Source organism: Camelus bactrianus, chromosome X, assembly GCF_048773025.1.
Source record: "Camelus bactrianus isolate YW-2024 breed Bactrian camel chromosome X, ASM4877302v1, whole genome shotgun sequence".
In the NCBI taxonomy this organism is placed as follows: domain Eukaryota; kingdom Metazoa; phylum Chordata; class Mammalia; order Artiodactyla; family Camelidae; genus Camelus; species Camelus bactrianus.
This window is the reverse complement of record NC_133575.1, coordinates 116,130,608-116,149,354: the sequence shown is the minus strand read 5'-3', so window position 1 is coordinate 116,149,354 and position 18,747 is coordinate 116,130,608. Positions and strand designations below refer to the sequence as shown.

The following is an 18,747-nucleotide window of genomic DNA, read 5'->3' as shown; positions in this document are numbered from 1 at the left end:
AGCAAATGGTGTTGGGGAAACTGGACAGCAGCACGTAAAACAATGAAGCTAGAACACTCCCTTACACCATATACAAAAATCAACTCAAAATGCATTAAAGACTTAAACATAAGACAAGATACAATAAACCTCCTAGAGGAAAACATAGGCAAAACATTATCTGACATACATTTCAAAAAGTTTCTCCTAGAAGAAATAAAAGCAAGAATAAACAAATGGGACCTAATGAAACTTACAAGCTTCTGCACAGCAAAGGAAACCATAAGTAAAACAAGAAGAAAACCTACGGAATGGGAGAAAATTTTTGCAAGTGAAACCGACAAAGGCTTGATCTCCAGAATATATAAGCAGCTCATACGACTCAATAAGAAAAAAAATAAACAACCCAATCCAAAAATGGGCAGAAGACCTAAACAAGCAATTCTCCAAGGAAGACATACAAATGATCAAAAAGCACATGAAAAAATGCTCAATATCACTAATTATCAGAGAAATGCAAATCAAAACTACAATGAGGTATCACCTCACACCAGTCAGAATGGCCATCATTCAAAAATCCACAAATGACAAATGCTGGAGAGGCTGTGGAGAAAGGGGAACCTTCCTACACTGCTGGTGGGAATGTAGTTTGGTGCAGCCACTGTGGAAAACAGTGTGGAGATTCCTCAAAAGACTAGGAATAGACTTACCATATGACCCAGGAATCCCACTCCTGGGCTTGTATCCAGAAGGAACCCTACTTCAGGATGACACCTGCACCCCAATGTTCATAGCAGCACTATTTACAATAGCCAACCATGGAAACAGCCTAAATGTCCATCAACAGGTGACTGGATAAAGAAGAGGTGGTATATTTATACAATGGAATACTACTCAGACATAAAAACCGACAACATAATGACATTTGCAGCAACATGGATGCTCCTGGAGAACGTCATTCTAAGTGAAGTAAGCCAGAAAGAGAAAGAAAAATACCACATGAGATCGCTCATATGTGGAATCTAAAAACCAAAACCAAAAACAAACAAACAAACAAAAACAAAGCGTAAATAAAGGACAGAAATAGACTCACAGACAGAGAATACAGACTTGTGGTTACCAGGGGGGTGGAGGGTGGGAAGGAATAGACTGGGATTTCAAAATTGTAGAATAGGTAAACAAGATTACACTGTATATTACAGGGAAATATACACAAAATGTTATGATAACTCACAGAGAAAAAAATGTGACAATGAGTGTGTGTATGTCCATGAATGACTGAAAAATTGTGCTGAACACTGGAATGTGATGCAACATTGTAAAATGATTATAAATCAATAAAAAATGTTAAAAAAAGCTAAAGCTCAAATCTGTTCTTAGAAACAATAATCAGTACGTATATGTAAACTAAAAACAAGTGCAGTGTACCGTGGATATGTATCTACACGCAATATAATGTGTATGTGCAGTCGCACTGTAATAATTCTACCTGATAAAGCTGGAAAAGGAGAAAAAAACATGTGCTGAATGGGGAAATGGAAATTAAAGGGATTTAATAGACTTAAGCGGATTTAAATATGCAATAAAGGAAAGTGAGAGAAATAAAATTCAAGGGAAACTCAAATAATGATAGTTGTAAAGAAAGAAAAAAAGCAGAGCTCCCACAGAGATGGAGGTGACATCTGGATGCTACCTGGGATACTAGTGGCTTCCATTCAAAAGTAGCCTATTAAAACAGCCACTCCAGAGGTGGTCATAGGTACACTTGACCCCATACAGACAGAAGTGACAGAGGCCTCAGTTTCGAATTGAATAATTTGCCAGCATGCTGAATCACCTCATGCAAATAGCATTTAGTATTCAAGCCATTTCTTAGAGTTGGGTCTGGCTGAATTCCACAAGACAAAATCTTTAATCCTGGCTATGGAACAAGTCATTTTGAATGATGAGACCCCTTGAATAAATGTGCAATAGGACATAAAAAATCTAGGCTGCAAAAAACGAGGCCTTCTCATCTAAAAACCATTACACTAATTGATTCCTTGCCCCAAACTATTTATCTCTTTGATTAAATCACTCATAAGAAATACTGACCATGTAAACAGTTCTTCAATAAAGGAGATCTCAAACTGTAAAAAAAAAAAAAAAAAGTGTGGTATATTTATACAATGGAATACTATTCAGCTATAAAAACTGACAACATAACACCATTAGCAGCAACATGGATGCTCCTGGAGAATGTCATTCTAAGTGAAGTAAGCCAGAAAGAGAAAGAAAAATACCATATGAGATCGCTTATATGAGGAATCTAAAAACAAAACAAAACAAAACAAAGCATAAATACAAAACAGAAACAGACTCATAGACATAGAATACAAACTTGTGGTTGCCAAGGGGGCGGAGGGCGGGAAGGGACAGACTGGGATTTTAAAATGCAGAATAGATAAACAAGATTATATTGTACAGCACAGGGAAATATAAACAAGATCTTGTGGTAGCTCGTAGCGAAAAAAAATGTGACTGAATATATATATGTTCATATATAACTGAAAAATTGTGCTCTACACTGGAATTTGACACAACATTGTAAAATGACTATTACTCAATAAAAGTTAAAAAAAAAGAAATGATCTAGATACGTAATGATTATCTATTACTTAATTCACTGTAAGTCTAAGATTGTAAGTTATAAAAAAATTGGAAATGATTTTTAATCAGACATAACACACAATTTTTAAATAAAGGTTTTCAGAATAATGACTTAATTTGGATAAATTTAGGTTTACTTTTTTGTAGATATAATATTAATCTTTTTGACTAGTAAACTTGTTTAAGAAGAATACACCCAAGTAAAATAAAAGTGAATGCTAGTATATGCTTAATGCTGGTAACTGAAAGACTGGTTTTACTAAACCAAAATATTAAACTTTCCTTCTTTGCCAAAGCATTACCTTAATTAGTGAATTGCTAAAAATATTTGTGTTACTTTCTACATTCCCAGGAGTTTTAAGAATATTTAATGTATATAAGCACTTATTTATCTCTAGGCCAATTAAAATACAGCTCCTTTAAGGGATTTTATAAATTAATTTGATAATATCATCTGAAGGCAGGAAAATATGACATATCCATACACATATACAGAGGTAAACACACAAACAGATGTAAATAGTGATCTTGTGGCTTTCATTCTAAAATGTTCAGTTATGACTCAGGATTTAAAGACAGAAATGCAAAACTCACTCAAGTTGGCTCATTTCTTTGCCCAGCCTTTACAGTTTTACCAGAATTATGTCTCTGGCCAACAGGACAAGTTGTGTTTAGTTGTTCAATATGAGGGCCACCAATATTTGTAGAGGTGACTTCTCAAGATTTTATTTAGCTACAGATTTTGGGTGAGGGACAGAAGAGACATCAAGCAGCCATCAAAATGTCTCCAAAACTATCTGAGTAAATAAAATATCCAGAGTGCTTCAATTAGATTTTTTAGCCTTAGATGGTTGCTTTGGGGTTCCTGAGCCCCTGGAGAGCCTCCAGTGGGGGCAAGGGCTTAAAGGTCTGATGACTATAGACAGTTGAGAGGCTGGAGTTTGAAGAGCTGGCAGGGATGGATAGAAGGATGAGGAAAGTAGGAGTGTTGAAGGGGGATGGAGCAAAGGATTCGGGGGAGCTGAAGGTACAAGTGGGCAAAAAGAGTGGGGAGGAAGGAGGACCATGGATGATGAGAAGGGAAAAATCTTAGATGAACCAGTTTTGGGAAATCTCAAGTTTCATACAGAAGCCATGTAAGTTCTAAACTGCCTTTGGTAAAAGTTTGCCAATTTTAGAGTTATCAAATGGAATTAGTTATGTAATGTAAAAGCATGTAGTGAGCAGAAAGGAGGAAAGGAAAGGAAAAGGGTGCCTGATAGGGTAAATTACTCATGGGATAAATGCATAGTTAAATCAAAGAGAAAAGACGTTTACAGGAACAGGAAATAGCCTTGGTCATTCAAGTTCCCACAGTCTCTGGGCCTGAGATCCAGGGGAACATCCCACACAATCCTGGGATTTGGAAGTCTAAGGATCCCCCACCCTTGATATTTAGAGTCTGAAAGACAAGGGAATCCTTCTATGAATCACTGAACTCAGAGAGTTGAGAAATTCCCAGTCCCAACTCCCACCTTAGGTACGATCTCTGGGACAGGGAGCAAGGGGACTTCCCTCAGTCTCCCAGTGCATAGAGCCAAAAAAGCACCCCCTGCAGTTTCTGCAATCAGAGAACCTAGGGAAGTCCCCCTCAACCTCCTGGGAGGGAGAGCCAGGGAATCCTCCCTTCACCCACATAAATCTGGAATCAGAGAGCATGGCACAACCTCCTTCAATCCTCCAGCTGAAACTGAGCAGGACCCTGCAGGAAATAGATCCCCCCTGCCCTGGTGACCCCTGAGTCTTGTTTGTAGAAAGTGCCTTCAACCATGGCCGATGCCCCCCTCAGGTGGCACTGAGGGCTCTCAGGGCCCAGAGTCAGCCTCTGGACAGGAAGGGGCCATCTCCAGGCCCTGCCTACAGCCCCCTACTTACAGCCCTCCACCTCCGGCCTGATTCCAGGACACATGACTGTGCAGGGGAGTGGGAAAGGGAGGAGGCGCCCCTGCTCCTATGGGTGCTGCCTTGCCCTGGAATTTAAGTCGAAGAGAGCTCCCCTGCCTTTCTCCAACCCGACCCAGGGCATGAGGGCTGTGGAACTCCTACTGGCCCGCCCTCCTTCCATCAGCCATCACAACGCCCAGGTCACCAAAGGTCTCTCAGAGCCTACACCAACCCCAGCCACTGCTGACTGGCAGGGGAGACTGATCACAGGCAGGTGGACAAACCCCCCACCCCGGAGTCCTGCACTGAGGTCCTGGCAGGGGCTTCTGACCTCACGCCTGGACCCTTCTGTGGCCGGCTGGTCCTTGGGACTGCACACGTGACCTCCCTGAAGGATCTGGGTGCCCTGAAAACACACAGTGCTACCAGGGATCCTGTGGCTTCGGGTCCGGCCTGCGGTCCCCCCCATCCAACGTGCAACCACTTATTCCTGGGGGCTCCCCCAGTTTCCTGGGACCCAGCCAACCACTGGCCGTGCCCACAAGTCCTGTCACCTGGCTCCGTCCAGCCCAGGGTACCACACAGACCCTCTTGGACCCTGCTCTAACCATACTCCAGTGCTGACTCGAGGTCCCAGGCCACTGTCACCTCCCCCTACCCCCATCCCCAGTAGACCCTTCCTTCAAACGCCCACAGCAGAGGCCAGACTCAGCTGAAACTTTCAACGAAATTTATTAAAGAGAAACATTGACAGAAACTACTGAAGAGAGGGAATGACCACACAGACAGGAACTTCTAACGGCCACTAAAGCCCACAGACCTCAGCCCCCTCCTCCTCCCGGGGTCCCTCACCAGGTGTCTCAGCTGCCTCCCACCATGCTGTGGCCCTCCCCGCGTAGTCTCCCTTCCTGAGGGCCCCACGGTCAGCCTCTGGCCAGGACGGTGGACCCCAGCAATGACCGCTGCTCCCAGGGCACCCCTCCACCTCTGGCCCACGTGCTGGGGCCTGGCCCTGCCCTCTGGCCCCCACAGGACAGTCCAGGACACTGGAGAACACGGCGGGGAACGCTCCCCCAAGCCCAGGACAAGGGGTCACGAGGAGCAGCGATGGCAGATCACAGCACGGTCCCCGAGGACCCTCCGCAGCCCCCGACCTTCCCCGGCCCAGTTCTTCCTTCCCGAGGCCACCAGGTGGGCGTCGTCCATCTGTCCTTCCTGCCGTCTCCTGGGACCGGGCTGGGGTCTCCGGGCTGGGCTGGGGGTACTGCTCAGAGAAGAACACACACACATCTCCACAAGAACAAGCAGCGGTTGGCCTAAATCTACTCCGACACAGCGGACGTGGAGCTCACGACACTGGGCCAGAGCGAGCAGAGCCTTGGTGCCCTGAGCTCAGGGCACGTGGCCGGGCCCAGAGGTGGCGGCCCGGGTAGGAGGGACACCCGGCCTGGGTCCACGGGCACCTCAGGGCTCTGCACGGGAACGGGGGCTGGTGTGGGGGTGGTGAGGAGATCACTATGGGGCCACAGAGACACAGGCTTCCTATGGGCTTCCTAGTACAGGGAGCAGCCTGCCCCAGGGGACGGTGACTAGGGGCCCCTCTCGGAGGCCCAGGCACCTTGACATGGCCCCTGACATCTCCCAGGGCAGTGTGGGGGCAGACGTCTTCAGGTGGCCCTCACCAAGGCCGGGGCTGGGCTCTCAGGGGTGCTCCGAGGACGGCCGCAGGGTCTGGCGGTGGCCTTGGCATTGGCAGCTGGTGAGCTGTGGTTGGCCAGGTCAGTCCCAGGTCGCCTTGCCTGTTCTCTGCACGTCTCCAGTGGCCATACACAAACACAAGAACGAAACACCCCTCCCTCCCACCAACGAATCCTCCACCCTCCTGCTTCTCCACCACTACCTCCTCCTCCTTCTCCACCTTCACCTCCGCCTGTCTCCTCCTCGTCTTCCTCCTGCTCCTCCTCTGTCTCCTACTCTCCCTCCTCCTCCTCCTCCTCCTGCTTTGGAACAAGTTTCCCTGCACACCCACTCACACCAAAGCCTGTTGTGGGGTACTGGCCCACCAGGTACCCAGGAGCCCTGCCTGCCAAGCTGAGCTGCAGCTCTTGTCTGCGCATCTTCTCCTTACAGTCTTGGTGCTCCTTGCCCCCACGGCCCTTCCTGGGGGCAGGGGGAGGAGACTGCCTGTAGGCCGGTGCTAGGTCCCCGGGGCCGCTGGGTCTCCTGCCCTCACTGGCGCAGAGGCTCCAGGGTGCTGCCTTCCTGGGGCCCCCCTGGAGCAGTGTAGATGATCCTGAAGATGGGCTGGACCCTACGAACCCCTCTCCGGGGCATCGCCCCTCTGCCACGCAGCTCTTCCTCACCGGTGCTGGCTCCTTCTGGCAGGGATGGCCCCGGGGAAGGCTCCTCTAGGCCCCGCGTGGCCTGGGGGCCTGTCAGCATCATTAGCTGAGAGCCCACGGGGTGGGTGTTTGGGGGTGGCCAGAAGATGGGGCCGAGGCCAGAGCCCTTGGCCGCACCCTCTTCAGCCTCTGCTGCACTGGGGTCTCTGTCTGAGGCTTGGGCAGCCTGTGTGCTGGATGTGGCGGCCCTCTGTTTGCGTCGCCAGTACCTTCCTGAGCTGGTTTTGGCTTGGATGGAGTCCTTTCCGGCTGGTGGAGGCCGACGGGGCTCGGCCTGGGCCTGGCTGCCCTGCCCCTCTTCCCCACTCAAGCCCCTTGCTATTTTTGTGCACTGCCCCTTTCCCTCATTAAAAATTTTCCATTGCCTGCAAGGGGAGAGGATGCCTGGATCTGTTGAGCCTAAGCTTCCTAGGGCTCGGGATGGCTCATAGCCCCAGCCCCTGTCCCGTTTCCCGACTCTTCTGCTGCAAGCTGAGGACTCTGCTTTGGTGAAGGTTGGTTCTTGGCCCGAGGACACGCCCCGTGGCTGGGGCCTTCCTCCCCGGTACTGTAGCAGCAGGACAGTCGCCTGCGCTTCAGTGTCGGGACAGCCCCTTTCTGGATGGTCTGAGCGCTCTTCTCACTAAATGGCCCTGCCTGTAGGATGACCTGAGGTGTTGGGACAGTGGCCTCAGCCACTACGTGCCTGCCCGGTGCCTTGCGGCCCCTTCCTACTTGCTTCTGCCCCTCCTTGGTCACAGCCATGGTGGTCTCCCACTCCTCTTCATCCCGAATGAGCTTCATTAACTCCAGGAAGGTGGGAGCGCACCCTCGCTGATCCAGGAGCTCTAGCTTGCCCCGGAGGGCAGCAGTCATGGAGGCCCGAGCCAGGATGTGTTTCAGGCGAATCATGTCTGTGCTTCTCACTGACAAGGGGCTGTGCCGCACGGCTCTCTGCAGCAGGGGCTCTAAGCGCAGCAAAAACCCCGAGATTTTCTCCCCAGACTTCTGAAGGGTCTGGAGGAACTTAAACTGTGAGGTTCTATAGTCCTCTTTATTCCCGAAGATCTGCTTCAGGGCGTCCAGGCACTGCTCCACAGTCATGGCGTCATCATTGGCCTGGAGCACCCGCATGACGGACAGGGCAGAGCCGCGCAAGCTCTCCACCAAACGGCGCCTCTTCTCTGCCTCAGACACTTGCCACATCTGCATCATCTCAGTGACCTGCTCCAGCCAGGCTTCAAAGTTCTCTTCGCCCGGGCTGGGGCTAGCGCTCCCTGAAAACACTTTCAGTTTCCGGTACCACATGCTTTCTGTCACAGGCTGCCAAACGGGTAGCTTGACTTGAGCCAAGCCGTCTGGCTCTATGCCCTCGGTGGGGGTGGTGTACCCCAGGGTCTTGACCACATCGACCATTCTCCGGCCCTCGTCTTTCAGGAAGTAGTTCAGTCTATGGAGAAATTCATCATCCGGGCTACGGGGTTTCACCACCACTTCCCAGGCACCTCCCTTTCCTAGTATCTGACTGGGCATCATAGCATAATTGATGGTGTCAGCTAATTCAATGAAAACTGCCTTAGCATTGTCTTCCCTTCTGAACATTCTGCCCAGCACCCTGTAGTTGCACAAGGGCTGTAAGCCTGCCTTCAAGGTCTCCTTAATTTCAGCCTCACTACACTCCACAGGGATCCCCACGATCAGCAGGGCCTTCCTGGGGTCCAGGTCCATCCCCTTGCACCAATCCTCCAACAGTGACAAGGCCATCGCTCCCGCTTTCTATGGACCGATCTAACACCGGGGGCAGGAATCAGCTCACAGTGTTGGACCAGGACTCAAAAAATCCTGAGCCAGTGCCAAGTATGAAGGCAGAATCGTCCCAGGTTTCCACAGCCTGCAATGCAAACGGGATGAGAGCATCATTAATGCCCACCCTCCCACCCCCACCAAAAGCCCCTCCTCTTCCCCCACTTCCACTCACAGGGATCCCTGCTTCTCAGGGCTTCCCCAATCATTTGGTGGAGGGGTCTCTTCAGGCCAAGTTACCCCCAACTCATCCCCTCCCTGCTGACCTCCTCTTGCTGTGGGTTCCTCCTCAAAGTCCGAGAACTCTGCTGTGTGTACTGGAGGTGCCTGTGGTGGAAAGGCTAGAGTCAAGAGGTGGGGCCAGATGCCGAGGAACACTGCCAAAGCCCTCCAAGCAGGAGTGAACAGGAGGCTGTCCCACTCCCTGGCTCAGGGCTCTGCAGGCCCAGGGCACCTGATACCCTCTTCACTGGGGCGAAGGTCGGAGGATGGAGACGTGGCGTTCCCTCCTTTCTCAGAAAATGCCTGACAAATGAGAAAGATGGCTGGAGTTCTGCACCATGCAACGAAACTGGTGGGTGTGGAGAAGGTGTGACAAGCGGCAGTGTTGCCATGGATACGAAAAACAGCGGGGACCCCGAGTTTCCGTCACAGAGGAGATTCAGGTCAGGGAGCAACAGGTGATGTCACCAGCCTCCGACCAAAGAAGTGTCTTTTGTTGTTGTGGGGGGAGGGGAGCTGGAGGGTGGGCAGCAAGGACCAAGTGCTGAAAAACACAAGAGCTTATGGTTTCAAATTGTGTAGACACTAGAATCAGGGGCCGAAAAGGGACCCCAAAAGGGTCTCCAGGACCACACTGCAGGAAACAGACAACTCTCACCCTAGGTGTGACCTTACCCTGCAGACCACCCCTCCCCTCCTGCTTTTTGTCAGTTTTACAGAGGCCCCTCCCAACATAGGTCCACTTCACAGCTGCTCACCTGCTGCTTAGGGCCCCCCTGACAGCTGCGGGGATTCCACCCACACACTCAACAGTACGCCTGCCCTCTAGCTCTGACCACAGTCAGGCAGTTCCTGGTCCCGGGGTGCTGGGTACTGCTTCATTGGATCTGTCCAAGGCAAGGTAGAAGTATTTCACTATGATTCTGCCACAGACACCCCTGCTCAGGCCGCGCCAATTCTGAGTCTACAGAGGTGCCCACAAGTACCCTGGTATAAGAAGCCAAGAAACGGCTCAACTGGCAATCGGTATTAGAACAGAAGGGACCTTACAGTAAGATTACTGCCCCACCCTCAGGTCCACCGCCGCCCGCAAACCTTGCCCCCACTGTCAAGTTCCACCCCTCCCCAAGCCCTATCCCTGCCACCGAGTCCCGCCCTCACTGAAGCTCAACCTCTGTCTTAAGTCCCACCCCTCCGGAGCCCAACCCCTTGAGGCCAAGCCCCACCCCCACAGAAGCTCCATCCCTGCCCCCGCCAAGTCCCACCCCTTCCCAAGCCCCACTCCCCTGAGCCCAACCCCTGACGCCAAGCCCCACCCGCATGGAAGCTCGATCTCTGCCGCTACCAAGGCCCACCCCTTCCCAAGTCCCATCCCCTCCCAAGCCCCACCGCCACAGAAGTTCGACCCCTCCCCAAGCCCCACCCCCACCCTAGCCCAACTTCTGCCACCAAGCACCGCCCACACGGAAGCTGGATCCCTGCCCCAGCCAAGTCCCATCCCCCTCCTAAGCCCTACCTCCACCTATGCCCAAGTCTCAAACCCCTCCACAAATCCCTAAAGAAGCCCTGCCCCCACCCAAGCTATGTCGGGGCCTCTTTTTAAGGCCTTTCCCTGCCCCAAGCCCTGCCCACACCCGAGTCCAACTCCTGTCCCGAAGCCTCCCACCCTTATTCCCCTGCGCTCCGCACACACACCTAAGCCCACCTTCCTAAGTCACCCCACCCCTCCACACACCCCCTACCTCAAACACCCCCTATTCCATTGCAGGAATACATCTGGTCAGTAGAAGCTGGTGGAGGCCAGGAGAGGGGTGGGACTGAAGACACTTTCCCTCCAGGGTAAGGCTCAGAGCCACTTGTCCTGACCGCAGTGGCTCTGGGCGGGGTTAGGTGTGGAAATGGCAGGGAGCTGGTGGGGTGCCATGCCTGACCCAGCGGGATCCTACTTCCAGCCCCTAGCCCCTGGGATGCCAAGCAAGATGGCGAGGATCACTGGGAGGAATCCCATGCGGTTTGGGTTGCTCTCTGTGCCCCGGGCCACAACTCATACCTGCTGGAGATGCCTCCAGACCAGAGTGCCGCAGCACCGCAACCACCCTGCGCCTGTCGCCTCCGCTGCCGCGGTGCAGGCTGGGCCAGGAGCTGGTGGCGGGAAGAGGTTGTGAGGTGACAGACTCCCCCCCCCCCCCGGGACTGCACACAGCCCGCTCGCGGCTGCGCCCTAGCAGCGTGTCACCCACCACCCTCTCGAAGGGGGAACTCCGTGCCCCGCCCTGCGCCCCTGTCCCTGCTTTTCCCCCGGGCGACAGGGAGTGGGAATCAAGCTGGGGGCGCCTTACGTTACCGAGCTGGGCCGAGTCCAGACTTGGATTAGCTCGAAGAAGCCCGCCAGGCCTGCCACGTGCTGTACCAGGCCTAGCAGTCCTTGCAGTTCCTGTTCCTCGTGTCTGTTCCCCATTGGACGGGATCTGTGGCGTGACAGTCACCAGCCGCTGTCCCTATTTGAATACTCCACGCAGTCTGCACAGAGCTGAGTGCAAAAGTAAAGCCCTAGCGGGTGCTCACTAAAGGAAATCCAGATCCCAGTTTATCAGGCTGTTTTCTAGGTAAAAGAATACAGCTGCTTTCTGTGAAACACAAAAGCATGAAAATTTGCAGGGTTCACCAAAAGGTAGAAAACTATCAAAGGAGTTCACTCTCCCATTATACTCTCGACTTCACGACCAAGCATTACCCATCTAGTACCCAAACTGCTTCCCGCCCTTTTCCAGAGGCGATTTCTTCCACAAAAGGACGGCTGCAATGTTTGCCCAGGGGCCCGCGAGACACTAATGCGCTGCTCCGGATAAGGGCGTGGGTGAATCTCAGTTTAGTGCCCTGGAAGGCATGCACAGTCCCCGGGAGATCTCGATAAGAAGCCAAGCTCTGAGTCAGGAGGGCTGGGGCGGGACTGAGATTCTGCGTTTCTCGAAAGCGTGATGACTGATGCGGCGAATCCTTGACGGACGCTTTGAGCATCACGGCTCCGAAGCCTGTAGTCACTTTTCAAGCTGTGGGACTTTGGTGACAGAATAAATTTCTTTTGCTTTATTTGGGACACAAAAGAAGAGGCTTTTTGGTAAAGTCTTCATAAAAATATGAAAAGCAAACCAAATTTTAAATTAAAGATTACTAAGCAAGATATCTGCAGACTCCCCTTTGAGCACAGATACGCGCTACGTCTGGGAAGGGGAGCACAGACCTGAATACGCCTTCCTTAATTAGAAGGAACTATTGAGAGGCCGGTTAATCACTCCGGTTCCTGTGCCAAGCAAAAGCGCTTACCTGCTGCTGCCAGAAAGTCGCAGACCCCAAGTAGGGGTCTACCTACCCTACCTACTTTTACCTGAGGACTCTCACAAGCCCCCACTCAGCCCCCTGGCATTACAGGTATCACGAGCTGTCACAGAGGGTGATACCATGGGAAGACGTGTTCTGACTGTGATCCTAGAAAAGTGGAGGTTAAGAAACACCTCTAAAAACATATATTGGTTTCAAGTGTACAACTTAATGATATTTGTATATGTTGCAAAATAACCACCGTAATAAGTCTATTTGACATCTATCGCCACACATAGTTTTTTTTTTCCCTTGCGATGAGAATTTTTAAAATCTCCTCTCTCAACAACTTCCAAATATACAATATAGTACACTATTATTAAGTATAGTGTCCATGCTGTCTATTACTTCCCCGGGACTTTTATTTATTTTATATGCATGTTTTTGTGTGCCCATATGTGTACGTAACATTTCCTACCCCTGATGGTATTACCAAATGAGATTATAAAATCACCCCAAGGAGCTCCATTATTATTGGTTTAGAGATAATTAAGTGCTTTTATAAATTGAATACTCAAAATTCTCAGAAATTAATGAAAGGGAACTCATTCTCACAAAACTTTATTTCAATAGTAATTATATTCCATGTGTAGTACATCAGCCTTAAAGATACTTTCCAAGATCTTTTGGTAACTGAAAACCGTAGACTTTGAGAAAAAATAAACCTTAGATTTAGACTAAATAAAGTATAGAAGGTATGCAGAATGCGTTTTTGTTAAAGAAAAAGAATAATTTTGTCCGAAAGTAAAATGACTGGTTGTTCCAGAATGAGAAAGATGAATGTGTAGGACAAAACCTGGATGGATGTGGTTCTCAGAAAAGGGATTTTATTTCTTGTGGTCAATGGTAGTTAAAGTTCAATGGCTTTATTTATAAGGTTTTAAAGATGAGCTATAATATCAAATAGCACACTGATGCAAAACTAGAATTTCGTTTTCTCTGTTAATAAGGTGACATGTTTCTTAGATTATTGGTGTGCTCTCAATAAGAGTTAATGAAAAGCTTTTCTTTGCTTCTTGAGTAATCTGCCTAGAAAGCAAGGATTCTTTCTTACCAGAATAATTTTCTTTGCTTTATGTTCACTTTATTATAGCCTTAATTACTTGAGAACCAAGTCTCACTTTTGAAAGAACTAAGGTTCTTTATAATTGCGTTGCCTCCTCTATTTACTTTTAAAATATTTTGTCACTTTGGTAAAGTAGATAGACAAGTAGTGTTTCTCGCTGAGCTATCATCTTATTTAAAGAAATATTCAAAGCTTCTGACAACTTCTTAATTTTACCTTCCACACTCAAATCCTTAGTGATATATCCTTGGTCTTAAGTTTTATTTGTGTTTTCCAAGAGGGATCCTGGAAAATCACAAAAGAGATTTCACTTTATAAAAACAGAGGTGCTACATATAATTAGGCTAATTTGATATGTCGAGTTTCATGGGCGGCTTTATCAAATCAGAATAGATGGCTAACCTTCCCTAGTTTTAATTTGTGTGGGTAAAATATGAATATAATATAAATGTTTCAGAAATTGTAAGAAGTAATTCAGGATTTGCCAGTGCCCTCATGGTCTGTGATGTATCGATGCTGCTTTGGCTGATATTAAACAGTATAGTGTTATCAGTCATAACTGCAGTTTTCCTGGAAATGTTGCATGCTGCAGCAACCACTAAATTTCCTTGTCAATTGCATTATTTTTGTGATGAACTCTAATCAGATCTTTAAGTATGGGTATTTTAAGTCTCTTGTGCACTGAAGCTTCCATGAAAGGGCTTGTAATCAGCTACAGGCCGGTATGCTTCATCTTCAAGAAAAAAGGACTGTCTCAGACACCCCTGGAAAGTACTATGCCAATATGTTGTGAGGAACAAGCTTCTGATGCCATGACTTAAATAACTTTGAGATTCTACCACTCACTGGACTGAGCCAGAATTTCCAGAACTCTAGTGAAGAAGCTGATGGGTTCATCAGACGGCTGACCCAAGACAGCAGAACAAGAATCAGCTATATAGGACTGACTGTGCTCCTAAAGGGTGACTGTGGGTTTATTTGGAATACTGCTTATGCTTTCAGCTACTTTGCCCCTCTTTATAGACTTCACAGGTTACCATGTAACAATTTGTAAATTGGACTGAATCCTGTAATCTTGCACACGTTGTCAACCTGTAACGAATTTCCACTTGTTCTAGTTCCTTTCAATATCTGATTACAACCTTCCAAACTAACATTTCTCATTTGTCTCTCTCCCTCCTGATTTGGCACCACAGAGACCTAAAACCTGACTGCTTAATCCTTATCAAGACTCTAAGTTGCCTCGAAGCTGGCCTTTCCTCCCGGAATCTGAAGAAGCACTGAGAGTTAAAGGCCCATGACTTGCTATATATACTTCAAAGGATTTATGACCCTAGCAGACCAGGCAGGAGTCACATTTCTCTAGAACAAGTCACTGACTGGGTCAGTAAGGACAGTCATGCCTGCTTTTATATGAGAGGCATCCCTCTTTTAAGATGTCTGACACTAAAATAACTGTCCCTTGGCATCACCTCTCAACCGATGGGTCTGCTGATTTTGCAGGAGGGATGCCTCCAAGAGTCCTTAGGAGACTATTTTTTATACCCTGCTTTGCCCCACTCAGATCAATGACCCCTCTAAACTGTTCAGCAAGGAATGAATGTCAGTTTGCCTTGAACAAAAGGAGAAACTGACAATGTTGAATTTTACCTGAGCCCTGTGAACCAGGAAAGCAGCAAAGAAATCCCCCTTGCTTTGTGTTCTGGGAAGTGGCTCACTGCAGAAAAAACTCTTCCCGCAGAGGACTTAGATAACACTAAGGGATGACCCTCTTATTTCCTATGACAAAGCCAGACACAGACCATCCAAACTCTGATTCTTTACCTCATAAATGATTAGCTAAATTGTTTTGTACCAATGATGCTTTTAATCAAATTTTGGTTCTGTTTCTCTCCTTCCTCCAGGACCCTGGACTTTGGCCCATCCCCAGCCTGAGTCAGCAGACAGCCCCTCCCGCAAATAGGCTGGCTTCAGGGCAAAATACTCTCTCATCTGCTGTGCAGTCGTGCCACCCTTTTATCCCTCTTCTCCACATCTGATTCTTTCTAACCTTGCTTACTCTTCTTTATAAAAGAACAACTTTCCCCCTAACTTTTCAGATGCTTGCAGAATTGATGATCACAGCATTCTCCCTACTGCAAAAGCCCCGCTCCCTCTATGGCAATAGACCATTTTCCCTCTTTCCATAATTCTTCTGAATAAAAGTCTCTCCTTACTAAGTGTGTATTTGTTTTTTACTTAACAAGATTTAATATACAATAAAGCACACCCTGTTTAAGTGTACAGTCTGATGAGTTTTGACAAATGTATACATCTATATAATCACCATCCCAATCAAAATTTAGAATGTTTCCATCACTCCGTCAAAGAGTGCATACTGTGTGATTCCACTTATATAAAACTCTTTAAAATATAAAGTAATCCATAATGACAGAGAGCATATTCATATTTCAACAGCTTTATTGAGATATATTTAACACACAAGAAACTGCACATATTTAAAGAGTTCATTTTTATTAGTTTTGACACATGTATATATCTGTGGACTGATCGCCCCATTAAAATAGTGAACATATACATCACCCTCAAAACTGTCCTCGTGCTTCTTTGTAATCCGGCCATGCTGCAGCCATCTTTCTAGGGGTAGGGGGACATGGGCAGCACTCACGAGCAGGGATCAGTGTTTAGAGGGTGTTCAGAGGGAAAGGAGTCCTGTAGGTGCTGTTAGGTAACGGGCCTGGCACACAAGTTGCTCCCGGGGAACAGCACTGTGCAGAAGGAGCACAGTAAGGAGGGCCTGAGCAGGGACATTTCATGGCACAGAAGGCACAGTAGGAAGCACTCGCAGGCAGAGTGCACGGTGCAGAAGCCATTCACAGGCAGGGCGTGCTGTACAGAAGGCTGGATGGAGGCAGTGTTCATGGAGGAGCCCGTCAGGAAACCAGTGCCACTCTTTCCCAAGCAGGCCGGGTTGAGAACAGGGAGTCAGTGGCTTACACAAGCAGTAGAAGGCTGGAGCAGTGAAGACTGCTGGTGTTGCATGAGGAAAAAGCTCCTAGTGGTCCCAGCTGCCTGCAGGACGGTGCTGGGTGATTCTCAGGAGGTTTCCCAGAAGCCACTGGGAAAAAATCCCATGTGTGCCCTCTTTCTGACAACCTATAATGCCCAGTGCTGCTGCCAGAGAGTAAGGACTTCTCCTCTAGAGTACTCTAGTAGCTGGGGAATTGAGCCCAGAAGCACCTGATGAGGGATTCTGGGACATGCAGTTCCTAGGGTTATCCCTCAGTATCAAGGAGAAAGTGTGCAAAGGGGCAGAGATGCTGCCTGGTTGCTAACAGCCAGTACAGGATGGCCCACCTCTTTGAACACTCACCATCCACAATACTTCTATTCACATTTTTCTTCAAAGTGATCAAGCATGATGCAACCATATCTCGTATAGGGGAATATGCCTTCACCTTCTCCAAGGAGGGGCGATGTCAAAAGTCCCATTTGATACCCTCTCATTCTCTGGGGGATGTCTAGTTCTGTCATAATTATGCTTTGATATACTTGATCAATAGGTTAGATTATAAGATTAAGCACCACTCACAATTTTAACATAGGATTTTGAAATGGGAGAAATAAGAATATTGGGTCAGTATAGCTTCTATAGCTCTTCGATTTGCAGCTGGCCACAAGGTCACGGTCAGTATTTGTGACTTCCTTCTTCCACTAGAATTTCAGTTCCCTATGACCTAATCTTGCTGGTTGTGGTTGTTTACCTGGTGGGAAGATACAAACCTTCTTTCTTAACCAATCTGATCCCTTAGTGGTCTTGCCTGCATGAGTCATTACAGTCTTCCATTACTGTGTATTATTGGACATGGGAACACAGAGATACTCCCAGAACATTGATCTCCTAAGTTCCAGATATGGTCCTTCCTGCCTCCACTGTTTAACAGCAACCCTTTTCCCCTCTCAAGCATTAAGAGCAGTCAGCCAGCTGGTAAAAGAACCCTCTTCTTCATTGGTTCAGTGGCAAGAAATGCCTCAACTGACCAGGTGGCAGTCTCAAGTTCCAACTCAATGTAACCAGCATTGAGTCTCCTGGTGGAAGCTTTTCTCCCTTGGGAACTTCATAGGGCGAAGATACTGTGCAGAGAAACATTCTAAGAGGAAAGCGTTCTGTAGAAATTCACAGGTGGAATACATTCATGAGCAGAGTCCCTGGGGGACATCATGTGGGAACGCATGGGGTGAGGGGCCCGCACAGGTGTGGATCTCTGAAGGAAGAGGAATAGGGGAGGCTGAGTACTGGGATCAACCTGCTTGGTGGGAACCTGCTCTGCTAAGTGATTTTTCAAAATAACACTACCTTACTTTTCTTTTAGGTCTTTGTGTTACATACTGTTATCAACAGAGAATCCTAGAAATATCTGGTTAGGAGTTGCTGTAATAGTCTTTGTCTTTCGAACTGGTAAAACTTCTTCCTTTCCTAATGGTACTCATATAGCCAAGATGGCGGCTAAGGTTGCAGTGAGAAAGCAGCTACGGGGACACTAGTTCAATGCCTATTGAGTACTGGGTCCCAATGTCCGTGCTCAGTAGTGGAGGGATCTCTCTGTCGTGTTTTCTACCTTTCGACTGAATTCTTGATCACCCTTTTTGGCCCTAGGCTGGATCAAGACATAGATGGCATGTAAATTATATTTTCAGATACAAAACTCAGAAGCATGGATTGCTTGATAGGTAGAATGACTATTCAACAAAATTCTGACAGCCTGGGACACTGGACTTAATGAGAAAGGTGAAAGTCTTGCCTATTGATATACATCTGCTGGAATGGATTTGGGTGTGATGGGGGAGCACCTTTGAGGAGGGTGTTTAAGAGGTGTGTATTCAGAATTACTGTCAAAGAAGAGTTGATGGGACCAGGGGTCTTTACATGGGAGAAGAGTTGACAGAGAGAGAACTCAATAAACCTCTTTATCTATTTCAGGTGTGATAGTTAAAGGGAAACATGTTGTAACTCAAGAATGCATTTCCACTGACAGAATGGGCTTGTAAGGACCTAAGCTCCTGGTCATTTCAAGTGTTCAACAAGGACAAGGCGGCCAAGCTGCAATAATGAAAGGGAGGATGGGCCCAAAAGAATAAAATATTCTTCACTAAGATCTGACAGGTCTAGAGTTCCACACTCCTTGTACATCCACAGTTTCTAGATCATGCTACTTTTTTTTCTCTTTAGATTTGATACTTCTTAAAGCTTTTATTTTTGTAGAGAGAATGGCTTCAAGTAATAGGAGAAAATAAATCACACCATCAAATACACCAAGTTATTACATTTAAAAAAGGAAACCTTAA

At 48.0% G+C, this 18,747-nt stretch overlaps 1 protein-coding gene across 3 annotated transcripts; it reads right to left on the bottom strand.

Annotated features, from left to right (window-relative positions):
- Positions 1 to 5,308: 5,308 nt before the first annotated feature.
- On the bottom strand, positions 5,309 to 13,618 carry LOC105081200 (PNMA family member 5). 3 transcript variants are annotated; one of them, XM_045506882.2, is made up of 5 exons: positions 11,297 to 13,618; positions 11,008 to 11,099; positions 9,716 to 9,844; positions 9,002 to 9,062; positions 5,309 to 8,823 (listed from the first exon to the last, which is right to left on the bottom strand). In XM_045506882.2, the coding sequence occupies exon 5, from the start codon at positions 8,694 to 8,696 to the stop codon at positions 7,362 to 7,364; it is 1,335 nt and encodes a 444-aa protein (XP_045362838.1). In that variant the 5' UTR covers positions 8,697 to 8,823; positions 9,002 to 9,062; positions 9,716 to 9,844; positions 11,008 to 11,099; positions 11,297 to 13,618; the 3' UTR covers positions 5,309 to 7,361. The 3 variants fall into 3 exon arrangements, with proteins under 3 accessions (XP_045362838.1, XP_074215370.1, XP_010968634.1); XM_074359269.1 differs by having other exon boundaries at positions 11,302 to 13,618; XM_010970332.3 differs by lacking the exons at positions 9,716 to 9,844; positions 11,008 to 11,099; positions 11,297 to 13,618 and having other exon boundaries at positions 9,002 to 9,698.
- Positions 13,619 to 18,747: the final 5,129 nt, after the last annotated feature.

What these genes read in the sequence shown, in the direction of transcription:
- LOC105081200 (XM_045506882.2), bottom strand. Translation starts at nt 8,696, where the DNA reads ATGGCCTTGTCACTGTTGGAGGATTGGTGCAAGGGGATGGACCTGGAC.